Genomic DNA, 27,711 nt, shown 5'->3' with positions numbered 1-27,711 from the left:
CTGCAATTGTAAGCCCCGACCTTGGCAGCCGAGGCAGGAGATTAACTGCTGTGAGTGGGAAAAGGAGACAGTAATTCAGATGCTCAGGAGAACTACGAACGTGTGCAACGTAACTGGCGAGCAGTTGTTCACACCTGACCGGCAAAGGAGGGACTCCAGCCTCCGTAACGACGCTGGTCACCAGACTCATCCAAAAAGCTCCTGTCGCTAGTCGAACACCACAGTGATGCACTGGGTTGAGTAAAAGCAACACTGAGGATGCCGATGAACCATAAACCAGACTCTATAGCTGCAGCAGCGTAGAGTGATCTGCACCCCAGTTGGTGCTGCTCAGGCAGCGGAGGGCATTGAGGTGCTGCCAGCACTTCCACATAAGCTGACAAAGGTGAGGAAGCCAAGACAATCGAGTGTCGAAAACCGGTCCTAAAAATTGATACGTCTCCACTTCAGCGAGGGGTTCGTCAGTAAGGTAAAGTTCTGGTTCCAGATGAATGGTATGATGCTGACAGAAGTGCATAACACACAGCTTTGTGGTCGAAAACTGAAAGCCGTGGGCGAGAGCCCATGAATGCGCCTTGTGGATGGCTCCTTGAAGACATCGCCCAGCAACACCAGTACTGGTGGAGCAGTACTAAATGCAGAAGTCGTCTGCATACAGGGAGGGTGAGACAGACAGCCCCACAGCTACTGCTAGACCGTTAATGGCCACTAAAAACAGAGAAACACTCAACACAGTGCCCTGCGGGACCCTATTCTCCTGGATATGGGGGGAACTATGGGAGGCACTAACTTGGACACGGAAAGTACGAAGCAACAGGAAATTCTGGATAAAAATCGGGAGCGGGTCTCGGATACCCCACTCGTATATTGTGCCAAGAATATGATGTCGCCAGGTGGTATCATATGCTTTTTGTAGATCAAGAAAGATGGCAATAAGGTGTTGACGTCTGGAAAAGGTTGTTTGGATGGCAGACTCAAGGGACACAAGATTATCAGTGTTAGAGCGACCCAGGCGGAAGCCGCCCTGGCACAGAGCCAGTAGACCACAGGACTCCAGGACCAAACCCAACTGCCAACACACCATACATTCCAGTGGCTTACAAAGAACATTGGTGAGGCTGACGGGCCAATAGCTACCCACATCAAGCAGGTTTTTGCCGGGTTTCAGCACTGGTATGATGGTGCCCTCCCACCAGTGCGATGAAAAGATACCATCGCAGCAGATTTGGTTGAAGATCGCGAGGAGATATCACTTGTGGTCAGACGAGAGATGTTTAATCATCTCACTGTGGATCCGATCGGGCCCAGGAGCTGTGTCGAGGCAATGTACAAGGTCACTGAGGAGCTTCAACTCTGTAAATGGGGCATTATAGGGTTCACTGTGGCATTTAGTGAATGAGAGGACTTTCCTTTCCATCCGTCGTTTGAAAGAGCGAAAGGCTGGTGGGTAATTCTCCAAAGCAAAGGCGTGAGCATAGTGGTCAGCAATCGTGTTTGCGTCTGTAGATAACATGCCATTTATGTTAACACTGGGAAATCCTGTTGGGATCTGGTACCCAAAAACTCGTTTGATCTTTGCCAAGACTTGGGAAGGTGACGTATGGCACCCAATGGTCGACATGTACCTCTCCCAACACTCCTGTATCCGACTTTTGAAAAGCTGGTGAGTGCGGGCACAGAGGCATTTAAAGGCTATGAGGTGCTCAAGAGAAGGGTGCCGCTTATGCTGCTGTAGAGCTTGCCGATGCTCGTTAATTGTCTCAACGACTTCCAGCGACCGCCAAGCGACTGTCTTTCACCGGGGCACCCTAAAGAACAAGTGATTTTCCTCCACAGAAATGATCGTTGTAGTTACCTGTTCAACCACTACATCGATGTTACCATTTGGAGGAGATTCAATGGTGACAGTAGAGGTGAAGGCTTCCCAGTGTACATTGTTTAAAGCCCATTTGGGCAGGCGTTCTAGGGCCTGAGACTGGGGAAGTGAGAGGAAGAAGTGGAAGCGGTCACCACCACACAGGTCACCATGTGCTCTCCAGTGGATAGATGGGAGAAGTCCAGGGCTGCAAATTGATAAATCAATGGCCAAGTAACTACCATGAGTCACATTGAAATGTGTGGCGGCCCCAGTACTTAAGAGGCAGACATCGAGTTGTGACAGTAAATTTTCTACATCTCTGCCTCGGCCAGTAAGAACTGTGCCACCCCACAAGGCGTTATGAGCGTTAAAATCTCCCAAAAGTAGGAAAGGTTTAGAAAGTTTATCAATCAATGCAGCCAATGCATTCAAGGGTACTGCACCAACTGGAGGAATATATACGTTGTAGACAGTTATTTCCTGCATCGTCCTTATCCTGACAGCCACAGCTTCAAGAGGGGTTTGAAAGGGCACAGGTTCACTGCATACTGAGTTCAAGACATAGATGCAAACACCACCTGACACTCTATTATAGTTGCTACAGTTCCTGCAATATCCCTTATAGCCACAGTGGGCAGGGGTCTGTATTGCTGGGCACCAGGTTTCCTGGAGGGCACTGCAGAAAGCAGGTGTAAAGCTTAACAGCTGCCGTAGCTCAGCCAGATGGTGGAAAAAACTGCCGCAATTCCACTGGAGGATGACATTATCATGAGGCTGGGAAGGCACGAAGCACGCATGGAGGCAGGTTATGCCTCAGGGCCACCTGCTGCCTCCGACTGAGTATTTGTAGCCATTTCTATGGTGGACGAGGCGTGCCAGTGAGCTCCAGGTCTGCAGGGGACACTAAGACCTCCAATGCATCCTCAGATGCAGAATTGATAGAGAGTGGTGGTGTTGGGGCTACCAGAGGGTCCTGTTTCTTAGCAGAATTCTTCTTAGTTTGCTTGTTCTCTCGTTTCTCTTTAGGGGCTTGCTGGGAAGATTTCTCCAAAGCAGATTCAGGCACGGAGGAAGACCGTGAAGCTCTTCGTCCAGCAGCTTTTGGCTCCTTGAGCTACTGGTGAGTGTCCACCATGGCATTAGTGGAGACCTTGGGAGAGGGGGCCCCAAGGGACCCCTTCCATACGAGAGGAGCCAGAGGAGGCTGTTGCTTCTCTAGCAGGGGTGAGGAGGGGACCGATGTCCCCTGCGTCTAGGGGGGGGGGGGGGGGGGGGGCCTTGCTCCCAAAGTAGGTGCTTTGGGAGCAACGGAGGAAGATTTGCCCCCTACCACCAAGGGGGCGGATGTATTCTGGTTCGTGGCACAGAGTGAGGAACCACTGGCACTTGGGACGGCGATGGTGACGTAGCTGCAGTGTATGTTGACGTCAACCAAATGGGGTGTAATCTTTCGAATTTACATTTTGCGTCTGTGTAAGTCAACTTGTCCAGGGTTTTGTAGTCCATAATTTTCCGCTCCTTTTGGAGTACTGGGCAGTCTAGCGAGCAGGGGGAGTGGTGCTCTCCACAGTTGATGCAAGTGGTAGGTGGTGCACATGGAGTATCTGGGTGCAGTGGGCGTCCACAGTCTCGACATATGGTGCTGGAAGTGTAGTGGGAAGACATGTACCCAAACTTCCAGCACTCAAAGCACCGCACAGGGGGAAGGGCATACGGTTTAACATCACAGCGGTAAACCATCACCTTGACCTTTTCAGGCAATGAATCACACTCAAAGGCCAAGATAAAGGCACCTGTAGCAACCCTGTTGTCTTTGGGTCCCCTGTAAATGTGCCGGATGAAATGTACACCCCGCTGTTCTAAATTGGCGCGGAGTTTGTCATCAGACTGCAAGAGGAGGTCATGATGGAAAATAATCCCCCAGACCACAGTGAGGCTTTTATCGGGAGTGACAGAAACAGGAATATCACCCAACTTGTAAAATGCGAGCATCGCTTGGGATTGGGCTGGGGATGCTGTCTGAATCAAGACTACACCGTTTCACATCTTGGACAGCACTATCACTTCTCCTAACTTATCCTCAAGATGTTCAACGAAAAATTGAGGCTTCGTAGGTAGAAAAGTGTCCCCATCGGTTCTGCTACAGACTAAAAACCAAGGCGAATATGGCTCTCTCCGTTCTGAAGTTCTACGTTCCTCCTATGGTGTAGCGAGGGAGGGAAACAACTTAGGGTCATACCTGTCGGCACTGTATTCTATCTTGCCATTCTTAGAGACTGCTGGTGCCGTATGGTCACTAGCAAGAGGTGATTTAGTCGAAGATTGCGGGTCATCCACCCTGATGCCACCCACTCCAACCAGGGACTCTCCCCACGGGCGTCACCCCGCCACAGCAAAGGCCCAACTGGCATGATGGCTGTTGCCGGGAGTCCTGATGCCCCAGGAAGACAGGCATCTACTCCTTGGTGTACGTGGCAAGTGTACAGCTCGGGCATCAGCAGTGCGATCCCTGTGTTTTCGGGGGACTACCACCAAGTGGGTACATGATGACCCCACCACAACAGACTGGCTACTGTGCTGGATATTGGATGCAGAGAAATCCAATATTGTCATGGGGGCGAAAGAAGACAGGAGACAACGGAAGAAGATGACATACCTGGAAAGTGTCCTTGCCCAGATAGTTGAATCGCAGGTGGAGATGCAAAGCCATGACAAGAGATTCAGCAGATCGAATATAAGGGCGCTTGTGCACCACGTAAGGAGTCCTTCCCCATATGGATCACACTTCTGTAGAATTTTGAAAGTGGCAGGTCAAACCATAGGATGGGACCTGAACTCATAGGGCCGAAAAGAGAGAGACTCCTTTTAGTCACCTCTTACGACAGGCAGGAATACCTCGGGCCTATTCGAACCCACGGACCCACAGGGGGAGTGAAGGATGGACTGCCATTCCCCAAGAAACCTTCCAGCACCTGACTGAACATATGCCTGCAAGAGCAGAAGCTATCATCAAGGCTATGGGTGGGATATTGAATTCCAGCTTAACCAATGGAGGGCGCCAAGAACTTGTATGTCATTTTCAGCCAGGTGTCTGGATACTTTTGATCACATAATGTATATAAAAACACACACACATTCAAAGTGAGTGTTTTATTACTATGTATACATCAACACTTTGTAATTATCAGCTTCAATCCTTTTTGGCAGAATGTGAATATCACATTTTTTCTTATTTTTCAAGAAAGATCATTCAAAGTTTAAAATGATAACTACACAAATATCAAAACGACACACACACACACACACACACACACACACACACACACACTCTACTCTACTGGTGATTAAAACTAAAACACCAAGGTGGTTATCAAATAACAAAGTAATATTTATTCCGTGTTTACAGTATAGTAGGGACAGAGGCATCCACAAGAGTTATTTCACCTATAAAATTTAGTTCTTGTAGCATGACATGTCTCTAAAATGGAGGACTTAACTTGTATAAAAATTTTACAGTCTGCAGTGCTAGCAGTCCATGGTGCTCCAGGCAATGACTGCACTGTTTATACGGATATTTGTCTTACTCCAAACATGCCTGTTTCCTGACTCAAGAGAATGGAATGTGGCTATACAATCCTGCATGGTCAAGTGAATAATATGTTTGTCCTCTTTGGCATCAGTTACATGGAGTCGCCAATATCCCGGATTGCGTTAAGTACAGCCCTCCTGAAAGCATCGATTCTATATTCGCTCGACAATCACTGGACCCCAACTGACGCAAGCAACAATTTCCAAGACCACAAAACAATAAACTGTAGTCTTGAAAGGCCACGATCCTGTCGAATTCCAACATATGCTTCCAGACTTTTCTAACCCAGTTCATAACATGATCTTCTCACAACCACCAACATTCCATGCGATTTCTGAAAGAGAAATTCAGTTCATAATCTTTCCTCATAGCCAAACTATAGAAGGCATTATTCCTACCTACCTTGTGTAGCTGTACTGAAATGCTAATCACCTGATAAACTGAAACTGACACCCATCAGTTACCCTTGTCTTTCAGGAGCATTTTAGCATATATACGTCACATAAAAGTGGCCATTTTGATAGTCTGCGGAGGGAGGGAGGGAGGAGTAATACATAACTGCAAATTACTTGAGATATTTGACTACGATTCTTCAGATGAAAATGACAGCAGTTTACATATACAGCTACATACGCCGGATTTTTTTCTGGTTAAAATTCCAAATTTTCTGTGGCCACCGAAAAAACCTATTTTAAGTTCCCATTTCACTTAATGGTGATTATTCTGAGTAATAATAATTTGATACATCAATGAAAGTACACTGCTCTAGCATAACATCCGCAAAATTACAACTCAACAGTGTACGTACAAAAATTTGACAACTGTGGTACATGTGTCGTGCTCTTAATTTGATAACTGTAATAGTAATAAATTAACACAACTTCGATAATGTCGCAACTTACAATTACCAGTATTTCTATAAGTACTATGACTATAAAAACTGGTCTGCAAACCATGGTTGTACAAGCATGTAAACGCTGCTCCTTTTAGTTGTGTGTGTCTGAAAGGAGGGTATTTTCCTTTTATTATTGGTATACCCAATATCCTGTGGTTTGATGGTTCTACCCATGGACTTATTTTCGAGACTTAAGTTCCCATGCTACTTTATTTTCTGAAAGTTATCTGTGAAATTTGGAAAAGGATACACAAGATGTATTCAAAAAAGTAACAGGAATTTGCATTAGTCTGATTTGCACAATTTTTTCACTGTTGTGAAAGAAATGATGATGAACGGTAACAGAATTACAATCAAAGAAGTCACTGATGATGATGCTGACATATCAATTCATTCATGCCACAAATTTTTTTATTTTATTTTTAAGGGTTTTATTATGAAATGTGTGACACCAAAATTTGTCCAGAAACAGCTGAATTTTGAACAAACATAGCAGAAAAAGCAAGTTTTTTAGAAGTCACTACATGAAGTTGACAACTATGCAGGATGAAGTCAACAACGATGCAGAACTACTGAAATATGTCACAACAGGTGATGAAGCATGAATTCATGGATATGACATTACAACTAAAGCTTAATTCAGGTTACCTTCCATTCAGAAAGCTGTTGCACTCAGCAACTGTCATATTGGCTTGTAAATTATAGATTGCAGCGATCAGTCATCCTTTTTAAATTTTATTGTGCAGATCTAGATTTCGGCTAGAAGCAAGGCATTCTCAATGCACTATTATTTTTGCTCAATCCATGTAATGTCTGTTGGTTGAGCTTCATCCACATTTCATTGAATATATTCACGTATGGAAGTGAAACATGGACGATTAACAGTTTACGCAAGAAGAGAATGGAAGCTTTTGAACTATGGTGCTACAAAAGAATGCTGAAGATTAGATAGGTAGATCATATAACTAATGAGGAGGTACTGAATAGAATTGGGGAAAAGAGAAATTTGTGGTATAACCTGACTAGAAGAAGGGATCGGTTGGTACGACACATTCCGAGGCATCAAGGTAACACCAATTTAGTCTCATGGAGAGAGACCAAGAGACGAATACAAGCAGTTTCCGAAGGCTGTAGGTTGCAATAGTTACTTGGAGATGAAGAGGCTTGCACAGTACATTGTAGCATGGAGAGTTGCATCAAACCAGTCTTTGGAGCAGAAACCACGACCACCACCACGACCACCACCACCACCACCACCACCACCACCACCACCACCACAACAACAACAACAACCACCACCACCCTATAAAATTAAAGTACAATGTGGTTATCATTTCCATGTGGAAAATCCAAATTAGACAGACAACATATGAGGCGTGTTTTTTAAGTAAGGTCCATTTTGTTGTAGACAGTAGTAGTTCACGCTCATACTGCAATGAGTGCGTGTGTTGTGTAACGGCATGCATCGGGAACAACTGTGCTCAGTTTCAGCTCTGCAGTTAATCTGTACAGTTCTGTTCTGTGCTTTCAAAATGTTTAAGACTATCAACTCGTGGGCTGTGTGTGAGCTTCGCTGAGTCATACAGTTTTTGTCAGCAAGGAACTTGTCTGCTGCAAAAATTCATCGGCAGGTTTGCAAGTGTATGGTGATACTTTTATGAGTGAAAGTAAAGTGCGTAAGTGGGTACGAGAATTCAAAGATGGCCGTGACAACATCCATGATAGGGACCACTCCGGTCGCCCTTCTTTGATTACAGATGATTTGGTGGCTTCAGTTGAAATGAGGATTCGTGAGAACAGGCGCTTCACAATAACAGGTCTCTCAAACAAATTTCCTGACTTGTCAAGATCAGTGCTTTACAACATTGTTTATGAACACAATCATGGCATTGGTGTTTTGGGATAGGCATGGTGTTTTGTTGGTCGACTTCATGCAATGAGGAACCACTATCAATGCAGAAGCATACTGCCAAACCCTGAGAAAGCTACGCAGAGCGATTCAAAACAAAAGATCTCACATTGCAGGTCAGACCCGCAATTTATTGGAGAATTTTGGCTGGGAAGTTTTAGACCACCCACCCTACAGTCCTAATCTTGCGTCGAGTGATTATCATCTGTTCCTCCACCTCAATACCTCAGTGGCAATCGTTAACAATGACGAAGACGACGTGAAACCGGCAGTGAACTCTTGGTTATCAGAGCAGGTGACAAGTTTTTATGAAGAGGGTGTTTTAAAATTGGATGAGAGGTATGATACGTGTTTGAACAAACTTGATAACCATGTCGAAAAAAAGAGTGAAGTACATGCTTTCTGAAAATAAATTTACTTTTTTGAAATAACTTTTTGCTGTGTACTTAAATTAAAATGGACCCTAATTAAAAAACACACCTTGTACATTCTTTTATCATCCAAGCCATGTTAAACTTTGGCCAAAATTATAAGAGAAGTGTGCACACAAGCATTGTAGACATATAACCATGTACAGCAACTTACAATACTATTATATGCCATTAGACAAACTGACTGTAAGTCTACAGTTATTTAATATACGAAAGATAACCACAGAACAACTAAACTGGATAATTCTGAATTGGACACACCACAAGGCCAATAATCACCTGTTCCAATCAAAATACAAGCGACATGACTTGTAGGAGCACTTTTCAAATCCCAATCCTTTCATATTCATTTGATTTAATTTTTTCTGCTCTGCTAAAAGCTACATCATTTAGATTTATTCTTCTGGACTGGTGGTACAGTAAGCTAATCTCACAGAAGACTTTCTATGCTGTATCAAATCTTTTTTTTTTTTTCTTTTGGTCTGATTATCAACAGATCTTAATCAATGAAAAATAAATTTTCTACTGCTCCAAATCTTTACATTTTTTCCTCCTTGGGATGGACTGTTTCTACCTCTGTTTGGTGTTTTCTATATTATGCAACTGTTACTTTGAGCAGTACTCTTTTCTTACATGCCTCCTGCAACATTAACTTAATTTTGATGGAGGTTTTCCACCCTGATGCATGATGGTGTCACAGACTTTATAACATGTGACAACTAACTACTCTTTCATATTACCAACATACTGTTTTCATAGAGAAGCATCACTCTTCATTTAATTATGATAACTGTGTACATGAAGTATTCAAACTTTTCCATCCAGAATAGCTTCCCAGAAGTGAAAACCATTTTTCTGTGTGGCTAGGTCCTCAATGAATCAATTAATTGTGTGTGTGTGTGTGTGTGTGTGTGTGTGTGAGAGAGAGAGAGAGAGAGAGAGAGAGAGAGAGAGAGAGACTAAAATCAAGATTAGTTTCAATAAGGTTGAGATGAAGATTACTGGCAGTTTTGACCACAGCGATTAGAGGAATATTTTGCTATTTTTTCAAGCAATGCTCTGTAATTTTCTGAAATTGAAGCAATTCTACTGTCTTAATGTGTTACATACTTTCAGTCACTTTTGAGTGTGAAATCCCAAAGAAATAGGCCTTGTAAGGAGCAACAATAATATTTATATATTTGATAACAGTGGTTGATCACATATAAAAATAAGTGCTATGGTAGTAATTTACTTGAAGCACAACACTGTGAGAAAATCACCAAAGTACTGACATGTATTAAAATTAGTAGAATTTGATGCACTGCTTTGCCTTCCCTTATTACTGACACAACAAGGAATTCCTCTCCAAAGCTCTCCACAACAATTTATAACTGAATGACTGACTACAACTTCAGCCACCAAACGCTTGAAACCCTATCAGGCCTTTCAAAACTACCCAATATTTCTCTCACTTCTCAGATAAAATTAACTTCCCTGATAGTTCCAGGTTTTCCAGACAAACCACCACCCTGTGAAAACTCACATAAGAGCAGAATAATCCTCTACCATGAACCACAATAACAGCCAGCATCTGCCAGCTTTTGTAAATTATGATGCAGGTTTCTTGATAATTTAGTTGGCATAGCGCAAGTTACGCATAAGTGAGGAAGTAGCAGTAACCTGTAATTATTTATAGCCGTAGATGAAGATTTTAATCTAATCTGTCTTTCCTTGCTGCAGTTTCTTGCCTGTACCTGTTTACTTTTCATGTGTAATTTGTGTGTGTGTTTCTTTGGTAGCTTTGATACGGATCACTTGAAATAATACTGAGAAGGCTAAATTGATTCGTAAATGAGTTCATATTAAAGATACATTTTTTACTTCCATTAACCAATCACCTGGGCAGGACTGTATATTATGTTGTTGTTGCGATTGTTGTTTATCTTCAGTCCAAAGATTGGTTTCATGCAGCACTCCATACTATCTTGTGCAAACCTTTTCATATCCACATAACTACTGCAACCTATATCCACTTGAAACTACTAACTGTATACAAGCCTTGGCCTGCCTCTACCATGTTTATGCTTCACACTTATCTGCATTACCAAACTGATGATTACTTGATGCCTTAAGATATGTCTGATCAACTGATCCCTTCTTTCAATCAAGTTGTGCCAATTTCTTTTCTCCCCAATGGGATTCAGTACGTCACTAGTTATTCAATCAACCCAACTAATCTTCAACAGCCTTCATTTCAAAAGCTTCTATTCTCTTGTTGTCTGAACTGTTTATTGTTCATGTTTCACTTCTGTATAACACTACAGCATACACACACATCCTCAGAAAGAGACCTATCAACAGTTAAATTTACATTTAGTGCTAGTAAATTTCTCTCTCTCAGAAGTTATTTCCTTGCAACTGTCAGTTTGCTTTTATATCCCCTCTACTTTTGCCATCTATAGTTATTTTCCTGCCCACAAAAACTTATCTACTACTTTCAGTGCCCCGTTTCCTAATTTAATTTCTTCAGTACTACCTGATTTGATTCGATTACATTTCATTGCCCTTGTTGTACTTTTATTGATTTTTGTTTCATATTTTCTTTTCAAGTTATTTTCAACTCTGCTGACCTGATCTTCCAGGTCCTTTGCTGTCTCTGACAGAATTACAATGTCTCTTGCAACCTCATTTTTTCTTAAATTTCTCCTCCACAACTTTAATTCCTTTTCCAAGTTTCTCCTTTGTTTACTTTACAACTTGATAAATTTACAGACTGAATACCATAGGGGATAGGTGATGACACTGTCCTACTCCATTCTGAACTACCACCTCCCTTTCATACCCTTCAACTCTTATAATTGCAATCTGGTTTCCGTACAAATTGTAAATAACCATTCACTCCGTGTATTTTATCACCACCACCTTCAAAATTTCAAACAATGTAGTAAAGTCAACGTTGTCAAAATCTATCTCTAAATTTACAAATGCTTTAAACATAGGTTAGCATTGCCTCAATCTATCTTCCAAGATAAGTCAGTGTAGCCTCAGGGGATCCTGTATTTATCTGGAACCCAAACTGATTTTCCCCCAAGGTTGAAATCTATGAATTTTTGGTAATATTCTCAACTGTCTGTGCCTGTCTTCTTTAGAATTAGTATTATTCTTCTTTCAGTCTGAGGTTATTTTTGCAGTCTGATATCCTGCACACCAAGTAAAATAGTTTTGTCATGGTTGACTCTCCCAAGGATGTCAATAGGCCTGAGTGACTCTCATGAACTCCAGGAGCATTGTTTTGACCTCGGCCTTTAAATGCTCTGTAGATAATGTAAGTAAGAATTTATTAATAGCAAGTATAATAGAAATCATAAAGACTTCAAAATCTTCTCAGAAACACAAGTCTTTCCTTCAGAATCAACAGCAAATACTAATATGTCAAAAACCTCTTAAACTATTTCTTTCAGTGTGATACAGTGCTATTGCCACTATGTCACACAGTTGAAAACTAGATAGGAATGAATTCTTTGTATGTTAAGATGTCCAGCAGTAGTCCTCTTTATATGCAGTTCTGTTTACACAAACATATTAAAGATAATTCCATGGCAGCCTCAGAATGAAGTGTGATGATATACTTCATGCACAACCAGGAGGCATTTTAGAGTGGGCTGTGTTTTATTTTAATACTTTTTGTTTTGCATGCATGCATTAGTATACCGTGTTATTGTTAAGTACATGAAGTCATTATTTTTAAAAGATCTGTGTAATTTGAAATTCTGATAAGACAGGTTTCCGTGACAAATTTGTCAAATTATTACTTTTGAAAAATGAAAATAAATGATCTATGACCTTTTATGCTTTGACAGGGTAGCAGAAAATGAAAATCTGACTTTCAGTAGCAACTGGAGAGGGTAAAAAATAAAGAAACGGTAAGTAGAAAAAAAGAACTACTACAAGGTCGTATCCACGAACAAGAAGTAGTCCTCAGTTGCCGGATATATTAGCAACAATTTAGCAAGATTTGATGTTTCTGCCATTGGAGAATTTTACTTCTATCTACACCTGATTACTGGCAACACGTGTACACTCAAAGCATTTTTATTTAGAAAATTTCCGAGTCAGGCCAGCACCCATAGAGTACGGCACAATTTTTGGGTTTCATCAGCGATGCAGCAACTGCCCACCGATAAAAGAAAATGTCTTGGTTTTTTCCACCACGTAAAATCATTAGTACCAGAGAGTAGAGACCACATGATGCTAGCCATAATGAATTGTACAACACTATCATAAGTTATTTCTTTTATTATTATTCTTTCTTTCTTTTCTCAGACGTTATGTCTGGTCAAAAATGGAAAGTGACGCAGACCCTGATCAAGCATGACTTCCTTTTAACTGTACGGTATATGTTATATTGCATTTAGGAACTTTCGGGTGATTGAACATGTATCAATAATTACGGATTTCTGTAGTTGTATATATAAGTTTGGATGTAGCTGTATTGCATTGATGTACTGGTGGATATTGTGTGGTATGACTCCTGTAGTTGATAGTATAATTGGTATAATGTCAACTTTATCCTGATGCCACATGTCCTTGACTTCCTCAGCCAGTTGGATGTATTTTTCAATTTTTTCACCTGTTTTCTTTTGTATATTTGTTGTATTGGGTATGGATATTTCGATTAGTTGTGTTAATCTCTTCTTTTTATTGGTGAGTATGATGTCAGGTTTGTTATGTGGTGTTGTTTTATCTGTTATAATGGTTCTGTTCCAGTATAATTTGAATTCATCATTCTCCAGTACATTTTGTGGTGCATACTTGTATGTGGGAACGTGTTGTTTTATAAGTTTATGTTGTAAGGCAAGCTGTTGATGTATTATTTTTGCTACATTGTCATGTCTTCTGGGGTATTCTGTATTTGCTAGTATTGTACATCTGCTTGTGATGTGGTCTACTGTTTCTATTTGTTGTTTGCAAAGTCTGCATTTATCTGTTGTGGTATTGGAATCTCTAATAATATGCTTGCTGTAATATCTGGTGTTTATTGTTTGATCCTGTATTGCAATCATGACTCCTTCCGTCTCACCGTAAATACTGGCTTTTCTTAGCCATGTGTTGGATGCGTCTTGATCGATGTGTGGCTGTGTTAGATGATATGGGTGCTTGCCATGTAGTGTTTTCTTTTTCCAATTTACTTTCTTCGTATCTGTTGATGTTATGTGATCTAGAGGGTTGTAGAAGTGGTTATGAAATTGCAGTGGTGTAGCCGATGTATTTATATGAGTGATTGCTTTGTGTATTTTGCTAGTTTCTGCTCGTTCTAGAAAGAATTTTCCTAAATTGTCTACCTATCCATAATGTGGGTTTTTTACGTCGATAAATCCCCTTCCTCCTTCCTTTCTGCTTAATGTGAATCTTTCTGTTGCTGAATGTACGTGATGTATTCTATATCAGTGGCATTGTGATCGTGTAAGTGTATTGAGTGCTTCTAGGTCTGTGTTAATCCATTTCACTACTCCAAATGAGTAGGTCAATATTGGTATAGCATAAGTATTTATAGCTTTTGTCTTGTTTCTTGCTGTCAATTCTGTTTTCAGTATTTTTGTTAGCCTTTGTCTATATTTTTCTTTTAGTTCTTCTTTAATATTTGTATTATCTATTCCTATTTTTTGTCTGTATCCTAGATATTTATAGGCATCTGTTTTTTCCATCGCTTCTATGCAGTCGCTGTGGTTATCCAATATGTAATCTTCTTGTTTAGTGTGTTTTCCCTTGACCATGCTATTTTTCTTACATTTGTCTGTTCCAAAAGCCATCTTTATATCATTGCTGAATACTTCTGTTATCCTTAGTAATTGGTTGAGTTGTTGATTTGTTGCTGCCAGTAGTTTTAGATCATCCATGTATAGCAAATGTGTGATTTTGTGTTAGTATGTTCCAGTAATATTGTATCCATAATTTGTATTATTTAGCATGTTGGATAGTGGGTTCAGAGCAAGGCAGAACCAGAAAGGACTTAATGAGTCTCCTTGGTCTATTCCACGCTTAATCTGTATTGGCTGTGATGTGATATTATTTGAATTTGTTTGTATATTATGTGTGGTTTTCCAATTTTTCATTACTATGTTTAGGAACTGTATCAATTTAGGATCTACTTTGTATATTTCCAATATTTGTAGTAACCATGAGTGGGGTACACTATCAAAAGCTTTTTGGTAATCAATGTATGCGTAGTGTAGTGACCTTTGTTTAGTTTTAGCTTGATATGTCACCTCTGCATCTATTATCAGTTGCTCTTTACATCCTCGTGCTCCTTTGCAACAGCCTTTTTGCTCTTCATTTATAATTTTGTTCTGTGTTGTATGTGTTATTAATTTCTGTGTAATGACTGAAGTTAATATTTTGTATATTGTTGGTAGGCATGTTATGGGGTGATATTTAGCTGGGTTTGCTGTCTGCTTGATCTTTAGGTTTCAGATAAGTTATTCCATGTGTAGGTGTATCAGGGAATGTGTATGGGTCTGCAATGTAACTGTTAAATAATTTAGTTAGATGTGAATGTGTTGAGGTGAACTTCTTTAGCCAGAAATTTGCTATTTTATCTTTTCCAGGGGCTTTCCAATTGTGAGTAGAATTAATTGCTTGGGTGACTTCATGTTGCAAAATTATCACTTCAGGCATTTGTGGTATCATCTTGTATGTGTGTGTTTCTGCTTGTATCCACCGTGCATACCTGTTATGTTGTACCGGGTTTGACCATATGTTGCTCCAGAAGTGTTCCATGTCTGTTATGTTTGGTGGATTGTCTATTTTAATGTGTGTGTTATCTATTGTCTGGTAAAATTTCTTTTGGTTTGTATTGAATGTTTGGTTTTGTTTCATTCTATTTTCACTTTTTTTGTATCTTCTAAGTCGTTTGGCCAATGCTTGTAATTTCTGCTTCTTTTCATCTAATTGCTCTATCACTTCTTGTTGTGAGATATTACCTAACCCTTTTCGTTTTTTTTCTGACATTTCATTTCTTATAAATTGTGTTAGCTGTCCGATGTCTTTTCTCAGTTTTTCTATTCTGATCTGTAACCTGTGTTGCCATGCTGGTTTTGTGTGTTTCTCCTGTGTGTTGGTTGGTTCTGATCTCTGCCTAGTGTGTATATTTAGTGTAGTGAGTGCTCCTATATAAACCAGTAGTTGTAACTCTTCCATAGTTGTATTTTCATTTATTTTGTTGTGTATTATTCCCTCTGATTGTTTAATTGATGTGTGTTGTTCTTGGTTTGTTTGCTCTGGCATGTTTGAGTCCATTACTGTATTTTCTTCTTCTTCTGATTGCACATTATTTTGTTCCAGTATTTGTTGTACTTGTTGTTTGATGTTTTCTAATTCTGACAGGGGAATCCTGTTATTTTTGATTATTACACAGATCTGATCAGCTAGTCGTTGTTCTGTTAAAAATTTTAATTCTGGGTATCTGGTAATAAATGTTGTGTATACTTGTGATCTGTATCCAGTTGTGTTGGTTCCTAGGTTTGTTGCTTGGTAATAACAGAACATGAGGTGTCGATTAACTTCATCTGACCATCTCATCCTCTGTCTTTGTTTTCCTTCTAGGGTGGTTGCAGGAAGCATATCCTGCAAAACACCTCTATTTGGATTTAAATCATTTTCCAGTTGGCTAGCAGTGTCGTTACCGTTGTGGGCGGGCATAGGGTTCAAGCGTCGTCCCCGACCATGACGGCGCTTGTCCGTGGCTTCTTTAGTTCTGTCCTGAACCAAGTAATCACACTAAAAGGGGGGTTGGCCCTATTAGTGGTTTGTTCTTTTCGTCGCCTTTTACGACTGGCAGAACGTACCGGAGGCCTATTCTTTTCTCGGGCCTCCACGTGGTTTATTATTATTATTATTATTGACTTTTTTTTCTCAGACTTAAGTCTGGTTAAAAATGGAACGTGACACGGACCTCGGTCAAGCGTGACTTCCTTGTAACTGTATGGTATATGTTATATTGCATTTAGGAACTTTCGGGTAATTGAACAAGTATCAATAATTACAGATTTTTGTAATTGTATATATATGTTTGGATGTAGCTGTATTGCATTGATGTACTGGTGAATATTGTGAGGTATGACTCCTGTAGTTGATAGTATAATTGGGATAATGTCGACTTTATCCTGATGCCACATGTCCTTGACTTCCTCAGCCAGTTGGATGTATTTTTCAATTTTTTCCCCTGTTTTCTTCTGTATATTTGTTGTGTTGGGTATGGATATTTCGATTAGTTGTGTTAATCTCTTCTTTTTATTGGTGAGTATGATGTCAGGTTTGTTATGTGGTGTTGTTTTATCTGTTATAATCGTTCTGTTCCAGTATAATTTGTATTCATCATTCTCCAGTACATTTTGTGGTGTGTACTTGTATGTGGGAACGTGTTGTTTTATTAGTTTATGTTTTATGGCAAGTTGTTGATGTATTATTTTTGCTACATTGTCATGTCTTCTGGGGTATTCTGTATTTGCTAGTATTGTACATCCGCTTGTGATGTGATCTACTGTTTCTATTTGTTGTTTGCAAAGTCTGCATTTATCTGTTGTGGTGTTGGGATCTTTAATAATATGCTTGCTGTAATATCTGGTGTTTATTGTTTGATCCTGTATTGCGATCATGAATCCTTCCGTCTCACTGTATATATTGCCTTTCCTTAGCCATGTGTTGGATGCGTCTTGATCGATGTGTGGCTGTGTCAGATGATACGGGTGCTTGCCGTGTAGTGTTTTCTTTTTCCAATTTACTTTCTTTGTATCTGTTGATATTATGTGATCTAAAGGGTTGTAGAAGTGGTTATGAAATTGCAATGGTGTAGCTGATGTATTTATATGAGTGATTGCTTTGTGTATTTTGCTAGTTTCTGCTCGTTCTAGAAAGAATTTTCTTAAATTGTCTACCTGTCCATAACGTAGGTTTTTTATATCTATAAATCCCCTTCCACCTTCCTTTCTGCTTAATGTGAATCTTTCTGTTGCTGAATGTATGTGATGTATTCTATATTTGTGGCATTGTGATCGTGTAAGTGTATTGAGTGCTTCTAGGTCTGTGTTACTCCATTTCACTACTCCAAATGAGTAGGTCAATACTGGTATAGCATAAGTATTTATAGCTTTTGTCTTGTTTCTTGCTGTCAATTCTGTTTTCAGTATTTTTGTTAGTCTTTGTCTATATTTTTCTTTTAGTTCTTCTTTAATATTTGTATTATCTATTCCTATTTTTTGTCTGTATCCTAGGTATTTATAGGCATCTGTTTTTTCCATCGCTTCTATGCAGTCGCTGTGGTTATCCAATATGTAATCTTCTTGTTTAGTGTGTTTGCCCTTGACTATGCTATTTTTCTTACATTTGTCTGTTCCAAAAGCCATATTTATATCATTGCTGAATACTTCTGTTATCTTTAGTAATTGGTTGAGTTGTTGATTTGTTGCTGCCAGTAGTTTTAGATCATCCATGTATAGCAAATGTGTGATTTTGTGTGGATATGTTCCAGTAATATTGTATCCATAATTTGTATTATTTAGCATGTTGGATAGTGGGTTCATAGCAAGACAGAACCAGAAAGGACTTAATGAGTCTCCTTGGTATATTCCACGCTTAATCTGTATTGGCTGTGATGTGATGCTATCTGAATTTGTTTGGATATTAAGTGTGGTTTTCCAGTTTTTCATTACTGTGTTTAGAAAGTGTATCAATTTAGGATCTACTTTGTATATTTCCAAAATCTGTAGTAACCATGAGTGGGGTACACTATCAAAGGCTTTTTGGTAATCAATGTATGCGTAGTGTAGGGACCTTTGTTTAGTTTTAGCTTGATATGTCACCTCTGTATCAATTATCAGTTGCTCTTTACATCCTCGTGCTCCTTTGCAGCAGCCTTTTTGTTCTTCATTTATAATTTTGTTCTGTGTTGTATGTGTCATTAATTTCTGTGTGATGACTGAAGTTAATATTTTGTATATTGTTGGTAGGCATGTTATGGGGCGATATTTAGCTGGGTTTGCTGTGTCTGCTTGATCTTTAGGTTTCAGATAGGTTATTCCATGTGCAAGTGTATCAGGGAATGTGTATGGGTCTGCAATGTAACTGTTAAATAATTTAGTTAGATGTGAATGCGTTGAGGTGAACTTCTTTAGCCAGTAATTTGCTATTTTATCATTTCCAGGGGCTTTCCAATTGTGTGTAGAATTAATTGCTCGGGTGACTTCATGTTGCAAAATTATCACTTCAGGCATTTGTGGTATCATCTTGTATGTGTCTGTTTCTGCTTGTATCCACCGTGCATGCCTGTTATGTTGTACCGGGTTTGACCATATGCTGCTCCAGAAGTGTTCCATGTCTGTTATGTTTGGTGGATTGTCTATTTTAATGTGTGTGTTATCCATTGTTTGGTAAAATCTCTTTTGGTTTGTGTTGAATGTTTGGTTTTGTTTCCTTCTATTTTCACTTTTTTTGTATCTTCTAAGTCGTTTGGCCAATGCTTGCAATTTCTGCTTTTTTTCATCTAATTGCTCTATTGCTTCTTGTTGTGAGATTTTACCTAACCTTTTTCGTTTTTTGTCTGATATTTCATTTCTTATAAATTGTGTTAGCTGTCCGATGTCTTTTCTCAGTTTTTCTATTCTGATCTGTAACCTGTGTTGCCATGCTGGTTTTGTGCGTTTCTTCTGTGTGTTGGTTTGTTCTGATCTCTGCCTAGTGTGTATATTTAGTGTAGTGAGTGCTCCTATATAAACCAGTAGTTGTAACTCTTCCATAGTTGTGTTTTCATTTATTTTGTTGTGTATGATTGTGTTGATAGTTTTTATTGTTGTTTCGACTTGTGGGTTATTTGGCGGTCTATGCAAGAATGGTCTAATGTCTGTATTTGTGTCTTTGTATTCTATATATGTCAGCTGAAATTTCTCTTCTATATCTAACACGTGTGTCTCTTCGTGTTCTATTTGTGCTTGTTCTGGTGGCTGTCTTAAGATTTCGTTTTCCTCTGATTGTTTAATTGATGCGTGTTGGTCTTTGTTTGTTTGCTCTGGGATGTTTGAGTCCATTACTGTGTTTTCTTCTTCTTCTGATTGCACATTATTTTGTTCCAGTATTTGTTGTACTTGTTGTTTGATGTTTTCTAATTCTGACTGGGGTATCCTGTTATTTTTGATTATTACACGGATCTGATCAGCTAGTCGTTGTTCTGTTAAAAATTTTAATTCCGGGTATCTGGTAATAAATGTTGTGTATACTTGTGATCTGTATCCAGTTGTGTTGGTTCCTAGGTTTGTTGCTTGGTAATAACAGAACATGAGGTGTCGATTTACTTCATCTGACCATCTCATCCTCTGTCTTTGTTTTCCTTCTAGGGTGGTTGCAGGAAGCATATCCTGCAAAACACCTCTATTCGGATTTAAATCATTTTCCATGTGGCTAGCAGTGTCGTTACCATTGTGGGCGGGCATAGGGTTCAAGCGTCGTCCCCGACCATGACGGCGCTTGTCCGAGGCTTCTTTAGTTCTGTCCTGAACCAAGTAATCACACTAAAAGGGGGGTTAGCCCTATTAGTGGTTTGTTCTTTTCGTCGCCTTTTACGACTGGCAGAACATACCGGAGGCCTATTCTTTTCCCGGGCCTCCACGGGGGTTATTATTATTATTATTATTATTATTATTATTATTATTACTATTATTATTACTATTAGTGTTAACATCATATATATAAGAAATTGCCATTGGAGAGATATGATTGGAAAAACCAAGAAGTACCATTGGTGTTATAGCAAACCAAGATTTAAATTTGATAAGAGTACCTTTTGTATTTTGGATGTGGTGAAGTGGTACTATATATAAAGTGAACCAAGTGATAGGGTACAGATCAATTAGTTATTGTTGAAGCAGTAGGTGGACATTCATGTGAACCAACACGATCATGTTATTACAGAATTTATTTGACAATTTCTCACAAAATAATTACTTTTAAATAACATACCAGATTTTTTTCACCAAAGACCACAAAGTCCACTTCCCATTTAGAGGCAAATTATAGATGTGGTATCTGTGACAAGAGCAGCAAGAACATAAAACACAAACGAAACAAAGTTGGTGAGGTGGCCAGAAAAAACTAAGTGTGTATAAAAGCAGGGGAGTGACTGCTCATTTCAAGAGCATATCACCTGACTAAAATCTGAGTGCAGCAAGCCATGGTACATGAGTAACCCAAGATACAAATGTGGATGATCAAAGGTCACAATCATTTTCAAACACAGTATTTGGCTCTATTGTGATACAGGATTTGGGGCAGTTATGTAAGGATTGCACACAAGAAAAATTAAGGATTGAGTTTAACACGCCAATGAAGTCTTTACGAGGTGAACACAGATGGACAAAGGAAACCTGAAGAACACACAACAACAACAACAACAACAACAAGCTCGTCTCTCACCTTAAGTGATTTTAGGATACCATGCAAAATCTAAATCAGGATGACTTAGGTGTGGTGTGCAAATCTCTCCTCCTATATAAAAGTCTGAGTTTGCACTCAAGAGTACCAAGAGATAATGGTGCGTGGTACCGGAATATTGCCCAAGTTTCCAGGGATGGCAGTCACATGTGGGTGAGGTATGCTTGCTTGTATGAATGAATGTGTGTGTGTTTCCTTTTCTGACAAAGACTTTGGCCGAAAGCTGATGTGTAAGTGTCTTTCCTTTGTGCCTGTCTGCAACGCAACATTTCATCTTTTTATGGTGAATAGCAATCTATCTCTTCCTTATATGGTTGGTCTTCATAAATAGTCCTACACAGCTACAAAATCAAAGTTTTTCTACACTTCCTGCTGCATGGTATAAATCCATATTCACAAGCTTTTGATCAATTTCTCCTCAGCCATTATCAAGTGGCAAATCACGGAAGAGAATGCAACTAAAAGCTTGAAGATACTACATTATCTCACGTGTCTGGAGCCCGAGAAGTTTAAATAATGGTACTATTTCTCTGTGACTATCATTACTGACTTGTGTACAAATAATCAGCTTCTAGATACATAACTGCAAATGGGAGTAAAATGGTGAGACTGGTAAATTAAAAAAATCGAGCTACGAGGTGCATTCAAGTTCTAAGGCCCCCAATTTTTTTTTCTCCGGACTGGAAAGAGATAGAAACATGCGCATTGTTTTAAAATGAGGCCGCGTTCATTGTCAATACGTCCCAGAGATGGCAGCACCATACGGCAGATGGAATTTTACCGCCAGTGGCGAGAATGAGAACTGTTTTAAATACTTAAAATGGCGACGTTTTCCTTACTTGAACAGCGTGAAATCATTCGTTTCCTGAATTTGCGTGGTGTGAAACCAATTGAAATTCATCGGCAGTTGAAGGAGACATGTGGTGATGGAGTTATGGATGTGTCGAAAGTGCGTTCATGGGTGCGACAGTTTAATGAAGGCAGAACATCGTGTGACAACAAACGGAAACAACCTCGGGCTCGCACTAGCCGGTCTGACGACATGATCGAGAAAGTGGAGAGAATTGTTTTGGGGGATCGCCGAATAACTGTTGAACAGATCGCCTCCAGAGTTGGTATTTCTGTGGGTTCTGTGCACACAATCCTGCATGACGACCTGAAAATGCGAAAAGTGTCATCCAGGTGGGTGCCGGGTGCCACGAATGCTGGAGGACGACCACATGGCTGCCCGTGTGGCATGTTGCCAAGCAATGTTGACGTGCAACGACAGCATGAATGGGACTTTCTTTTCGTCGGTTGTGACAATGGATGAGATGTGGATGCCATTTTTCAATCCAGAAACAAAGCGCCAGTCAGCTCAATGGAAGCACACAGATTCACCGCCACCAAAAAAATTTCGGGTAACCGCCAGTGCTGAAACAATGATGGTGTCCATGTTCTGGGACAGCGAGGGCGTAATCCTTACCCATTGCGTTGCAAAGGGCACTACGGCAACAGGTGCATCCTACGAGAATGTTTCAAAGAACAAATTCCTTCCTGCACTGCAACAAAAAATTCCGCGAAGGGCTGCGCGTGTGCTGCTTCACCAAGACAACACACCCGCACATCGAGCTAACGTTACGCAACAGTTTCTTCGTGATGACAACTTTGAAGTGATTCCTCATGCTCCCTACTCACCTGGCCTGGCTCCTAGTGACTTTTGGCTTTTTCCAACAATGAAAGACACTCTCCGTGGCCGCACATTCACCAGCTGTGCTGCTATTGCCGCAGCGATTTTCCAGTGGTCAAAACAGACTCCTAAAGAAGCCTTTGCCGCTGCCATGGAATCATGGTGTCAGCGTTGTGAAAAATGTGTACATCTGCAGGGTGATTACGTCGAGAAGTAACACCAGTTTCATTGATTTCGGGTGAGTAGTTAATTACAAAAAAAATGCACCTCGTAATGTACATGCTTCTTACCTCTTCGACATAAGGACAAAGCTGTTAAAATATTGACAGAGAAGTTAAAACACACTAACTGATATTATTCTGGAATGTTGATTAATTTATACGAAATCTCATAAATCAATAACAGTTCATTGGAAATGTGTGTGCTATGAATGTACAGATTATTATAGGCGAAATTTCTGTTCTGGGGGAGAAAAATAATATGGAATTAGATTTATCTTTGTGGTAAACATAGATTTATGAAACAAATGGGAAATTACAAACTAAGTTCTCATATCATTAATGAGTGCACATAATATGAACAGCTCTTATCAATTAAAATGCAAATATGGTGTGGTTTAATTATTTAAAGAATGAGAAACAAAACTCACCTTTTCTTGGTTTATTGTGAATGTTTATAGCTTGTGTATGATAACTTTCATCTCCACCAGACTGAATGCACACCAAATGTGAGTCAGCAGAGAAACTAAAATTTGCAGCAAATGCCAAGACATGGTCATTTGAATTATTCAGAGCACGTGTCACCTACAGAAACCAAGGGGGGGAAAAAAAGAGATTTAACAAACACAGAAACTTAATTGCAAATGTTTTAAATTCAGTGTCATGAAGCTGTAGTAATCTATGAAATCACAATATAATGAAATTAATCCCCTGAAAATCAAAGCATGACACACACACACACACACACACACACACACACACACACACACACACACACACACACACACACATATTTCTGATTTTCTTTAAACTGCTTAAGAAGCTACTAATAAGAAATATCACATACAATGCATATAGAATGAGCTAATAATTTCTACACATCTGAATACACATTATACATGTGATCAATGTGAAACTTTTAATTTTTCCTGGTGTATAAGATGTTCAAGCAAAATAAGGGAATGCAGCCAGGGGAAGTTTTCGACTAGCCACCCCACATCCAACGATGACCAATGTCAGAAGCTATTGATGGTGAACGTTAGTTAACAAAGGGTGAGTAAGTACATTTACTCCATCCTTTTGTCATGTGACCAGGGAAAGAGCAGGACACTGAGCAGAATTTAAGCAAAAATCTCTGCCTCTATTTATGAGGTCACTTGCTAATTTAATCTCAACTGCTTTGTTAAGAACAATATCACAATGGTTCGAAGCTCATAACTGAAGATCTGTGCTGCTGTACTCCATAGGATGACTGGTATCAGTGCAATGTTCTGCAATAGTAGATTTATTAAGCTGCTGAAAGCAAGAGAGATGCTTATGCTCTACACACTGATCCTCCACAGTCCTGATGGTTTGACCAATGAGTGACACATTGCAACTGCATAGCATATAGAAGATACCCACCTTACACAATCCAAGATCACCCTTTACGGACCATAAAACAGAATTATTCCAAAAGACAGTCATCTGGCTGCATTGCCATAAGTTGGTCAAAAATTTTATAAATAGGAAGACTAGACTATTTACCCCTGTGGGAAGGATAAGTATCACTTCTTGCAGGAGTTCGATAATTTCACAGTAGAAGTAAGACTGCAATGTGCAAACCCCCCCTCCCCCCTTTTTAATACTGTGTACAGACCACAATGTTATTCAAGCATTTGGCATTTGCATCATGTTAATTCTCCTACCGCTAATTGCATCAAGTACTGGTTTAGCTCCTGTTCGTGCAGGGATACGTATACTCAGCAACAACTGGAGTTTGTTTCTGTGGAATTACTTTGGCTTTATTTTACAAGTGCTTCAACAGTTTTGGCACGGACTGAACGGTCTGACTGAGAATTTCATTCTTCTACTGCTTGACATTCGGCTAAGTTTGAATGTGTCCATGGCTCAGCCCAAGCATTTGCCAGTTGTTTATTTTACTAGTTTTGCTGAACAGACTGTTTTTAAACTACTCCTAGGCATTACACAGAAGGTTACGAGAGAAGCATGTAATGCATTAAATGGGAACATTCACTCAAGGGTAATTTTACAGGAGCCGAGAGGGAAGCTTTGTGTATACCTTGGGTTGATTCTGAACATTGCTATCTGACTTGTAGACAATGGCAATGCTACAGTTGTGCTGGACAAGGAGGACTATGTTCAAGAGATGCTGTGTTTACTGTCTGACCCAGTATATTTCAGACTCCATGCTAACCCAATAAAAGGGTTGGGAGGAAGACCAACAACCTCTTGAAGGAAAGTTCCTTGTCGCAAGATACTAGCAAGAGTCTTAATTCAAATTGTACTGTTCCTCATAAACTATATGCCCTTCTGAATTTCCACTTGATAGGGTTTCCTCTTAGGCCATTGATCAGTAAAACTGGTGCTCAGACATACCTTTTAGCCCACTAATGGGTCAGTGGCTACATAATATTAGGAACTTGTTGGATCTCTGGTATTTCAATAAGCTTTGATGTGGTGTCTCCCTCTTTTGACCTATGTTCCTCTGCCTAATTCATTATGGTTAATTTGGGTATAATAATCTAGTTTGATGTGTGTTGACATCTAATTACTTTTTATTCAGTGACCAGTTCTATGAGCATACAAAGTTGTGATGGAGAACCCTTTGTCTGTGATTATAGCCAATCAGCTGAGATAGCCACCTTGAAGTCACCTTTTGGCAGAATGCACTGCTGAATTGTCCCCAGTTAATGCTTGTCTCAGTTTTGTCACCAACCTTGTCTTGCCATCTCTCAGAGATGTCAATGAAGTTCTCATCACTCTCAATGACTGAAATCACAAATCATGTTTGCTATTTCAAAGTCCCAATCACAAATACTACAGCAAAATCACAGAATTCAACTACCACATGACACATACACATTGTCAGGCCATAGTCATAAGAGCTGTGTTAGAATTAGTGAGGAATATGTTGTGTTGACAGATAAGAGCTATCAACTACTGGATTCAGCTAAAACTAAAGCACAGTTGTATTAATAGATCTACAATTTGTTGTTAACGTTACATACCAGTCACAGAATGCGCCACAGGGATTTATCAATTGAACCCTTTTTGAACAAGTTGGTTATGGATGAACAATTTAAAATTTTAAGAACTGAGTGGGCAACAAGCTATAGAATATTATTTTTATTGTCCACCAAACACATTGACTGCAGATGCCAATCCATTTTTTTAGCTCATACAGAGAGAATGGAGAATCACTGTACAGCTAACATAGTTTCTAAGGTGGTCATATTCCCAACTGAAACTTTACAGGACCTCTGTGCTAGTTCTTTCATATAATGTTTATTTAATGAAATTTTGTGAGAGATATTTTATTTCATATCATTATTTTCATACATCACATGTATCCAAGGCATTTGCTTAGTTGTAAGCAAGTTCTGTTTATCAGGAGTAGCTGTTTTAAATTTGTCATCCTATTTCCATTTATTTATGTATTTATGACTGTCAATGTAAATTATATACCTTCTTGTAAATGTTTATAATATAAAACTGGTATGGAATAATAATGAATTTCCAGAGAAAAAGGGTTTTGTACAACACTGAAAATGTCCTTTTTTGGCAGTAAGCATGATCAACATATTTAAAACATTCAGCAAAACCAGAAGAGAATTACCTTCCCACAACCAAGGATTGGGCTGCCATATTCACAGCTATGTTTTTAATACAAAATTTTCTTCTTTTCTCCTCCAACTTCACTTACTCCACACTACAGAACCTTTTCCCTCTATAAAAGCTTTCTGTTATGTTCTACAGATGCCATGTTTTCTTCTGTTACAGCTATAGTTATAAAACTTTCTTTGATATCACATGTAACTTAACTTCCAGCAGGCGCAGCATAATAATTTCTGCTGGAAATAAATTAATCTGGCACCTACAACCTTTACACACTCGAATTACATCTATGTAAATGTATATTGCAGAAGTCGCAATCGATAAATGTATAGTAATGATGACACCTCATGATTAACATGATCTGGTACAGAAGGGCTAGCTTTCTTGGTAATAGTTACCATTAGTTCTTATGAGACGAGGAGCTAAAGAGTGGTACACCAAAACTAATTACACATGGGGAGAAAAAAGAGGGTTATATCAAGAACTCACTAAAAGCCATGAGATTATGAAAGACTGTCAGTGTACCATGACTCCTTAAACACTGACGATGAGTCCTTCAGGCACGACTTCTCTGTACTTCATAATATTTGTGAATCTGTGATTCATTAGTCTTAAAATATACATAATGTAAATCATTTGAGTGAGATATGGGAGAGACATTAAAATTGTGATAAGATTTCACCATAAACATAGAACAGCTAATGTTAATAACAGCATCCTAGTAACAATACTGTTTTGTTATATTTATCCATAAAATTAAAAACTGGACATTAAATTACTCCTTGCTAAAATCATCATTTCATCATATATGAATTATTCTACCGAATAGTAGCATTTATTCCACAAAATCCACTGAAGCCTTAATTTTAGAGTCTCCAGCTTCATATTAAATAGGTTTTTTCCCATTAATTTTCTTATATGTTGCCATCCTCATCTACTGTGGAGTCTGAGCATACAACTTCAGTTGGTGTGTGGGTAGCAAAAAATTATTTTTATTTCTCATGTTCTATGTGCAGTTTAAATGATTCTCTTCAAATAACTTTTGTCTTCTTTGAAGTAAGATTA

At 39.3% G+C, this 27,711-nt stretch overlaps 1 protein-coding gene across 1 annotated transcript in view; it reads right to left on the bottom strand.

Moving 5' to 3' along the window:
- Positions 1–27,711, bottom strand: part of LOC126184931 (zinc finger FYVE domain-containing protein 9) — a 412,866-nt gene that overhangs the window by 59,325 nt on the left and 325,830 nt on the right. Inside the window, exon 14 of the mRNA XM_049927602.1 lies at positions 23,460–23,613. Coding sequence (XP_049783559.1) covers positions 23,460–23,613 — 154 coding nt within the window. The remainder of the gene's footprint in view (positions 1–23,459; positions 23,614–27,711) is intronic.

The sequence above is a fragment of the Schistocerca cancellata genome, chromosome 4 (genome assembly GCF_023864275.1).
Source record: "Schistocerca cancellata isolate TAMUIC-IGC-003103 chromosome 4, iqSchCanc2.1, whole genome shotgun sequence".
NCBI classification, from domain to species: Eukaryota; Metazoa; Arthropoda; class Insecta; order Orthoptera; family Acrididae; genus Schistocerca; species Schistocerca cancellata.
The sequence above is the reverse complement of the archived record's forward strand: the minus strand, read 5'-3'. Positions and strand labels throughout refer to the sequence as shown.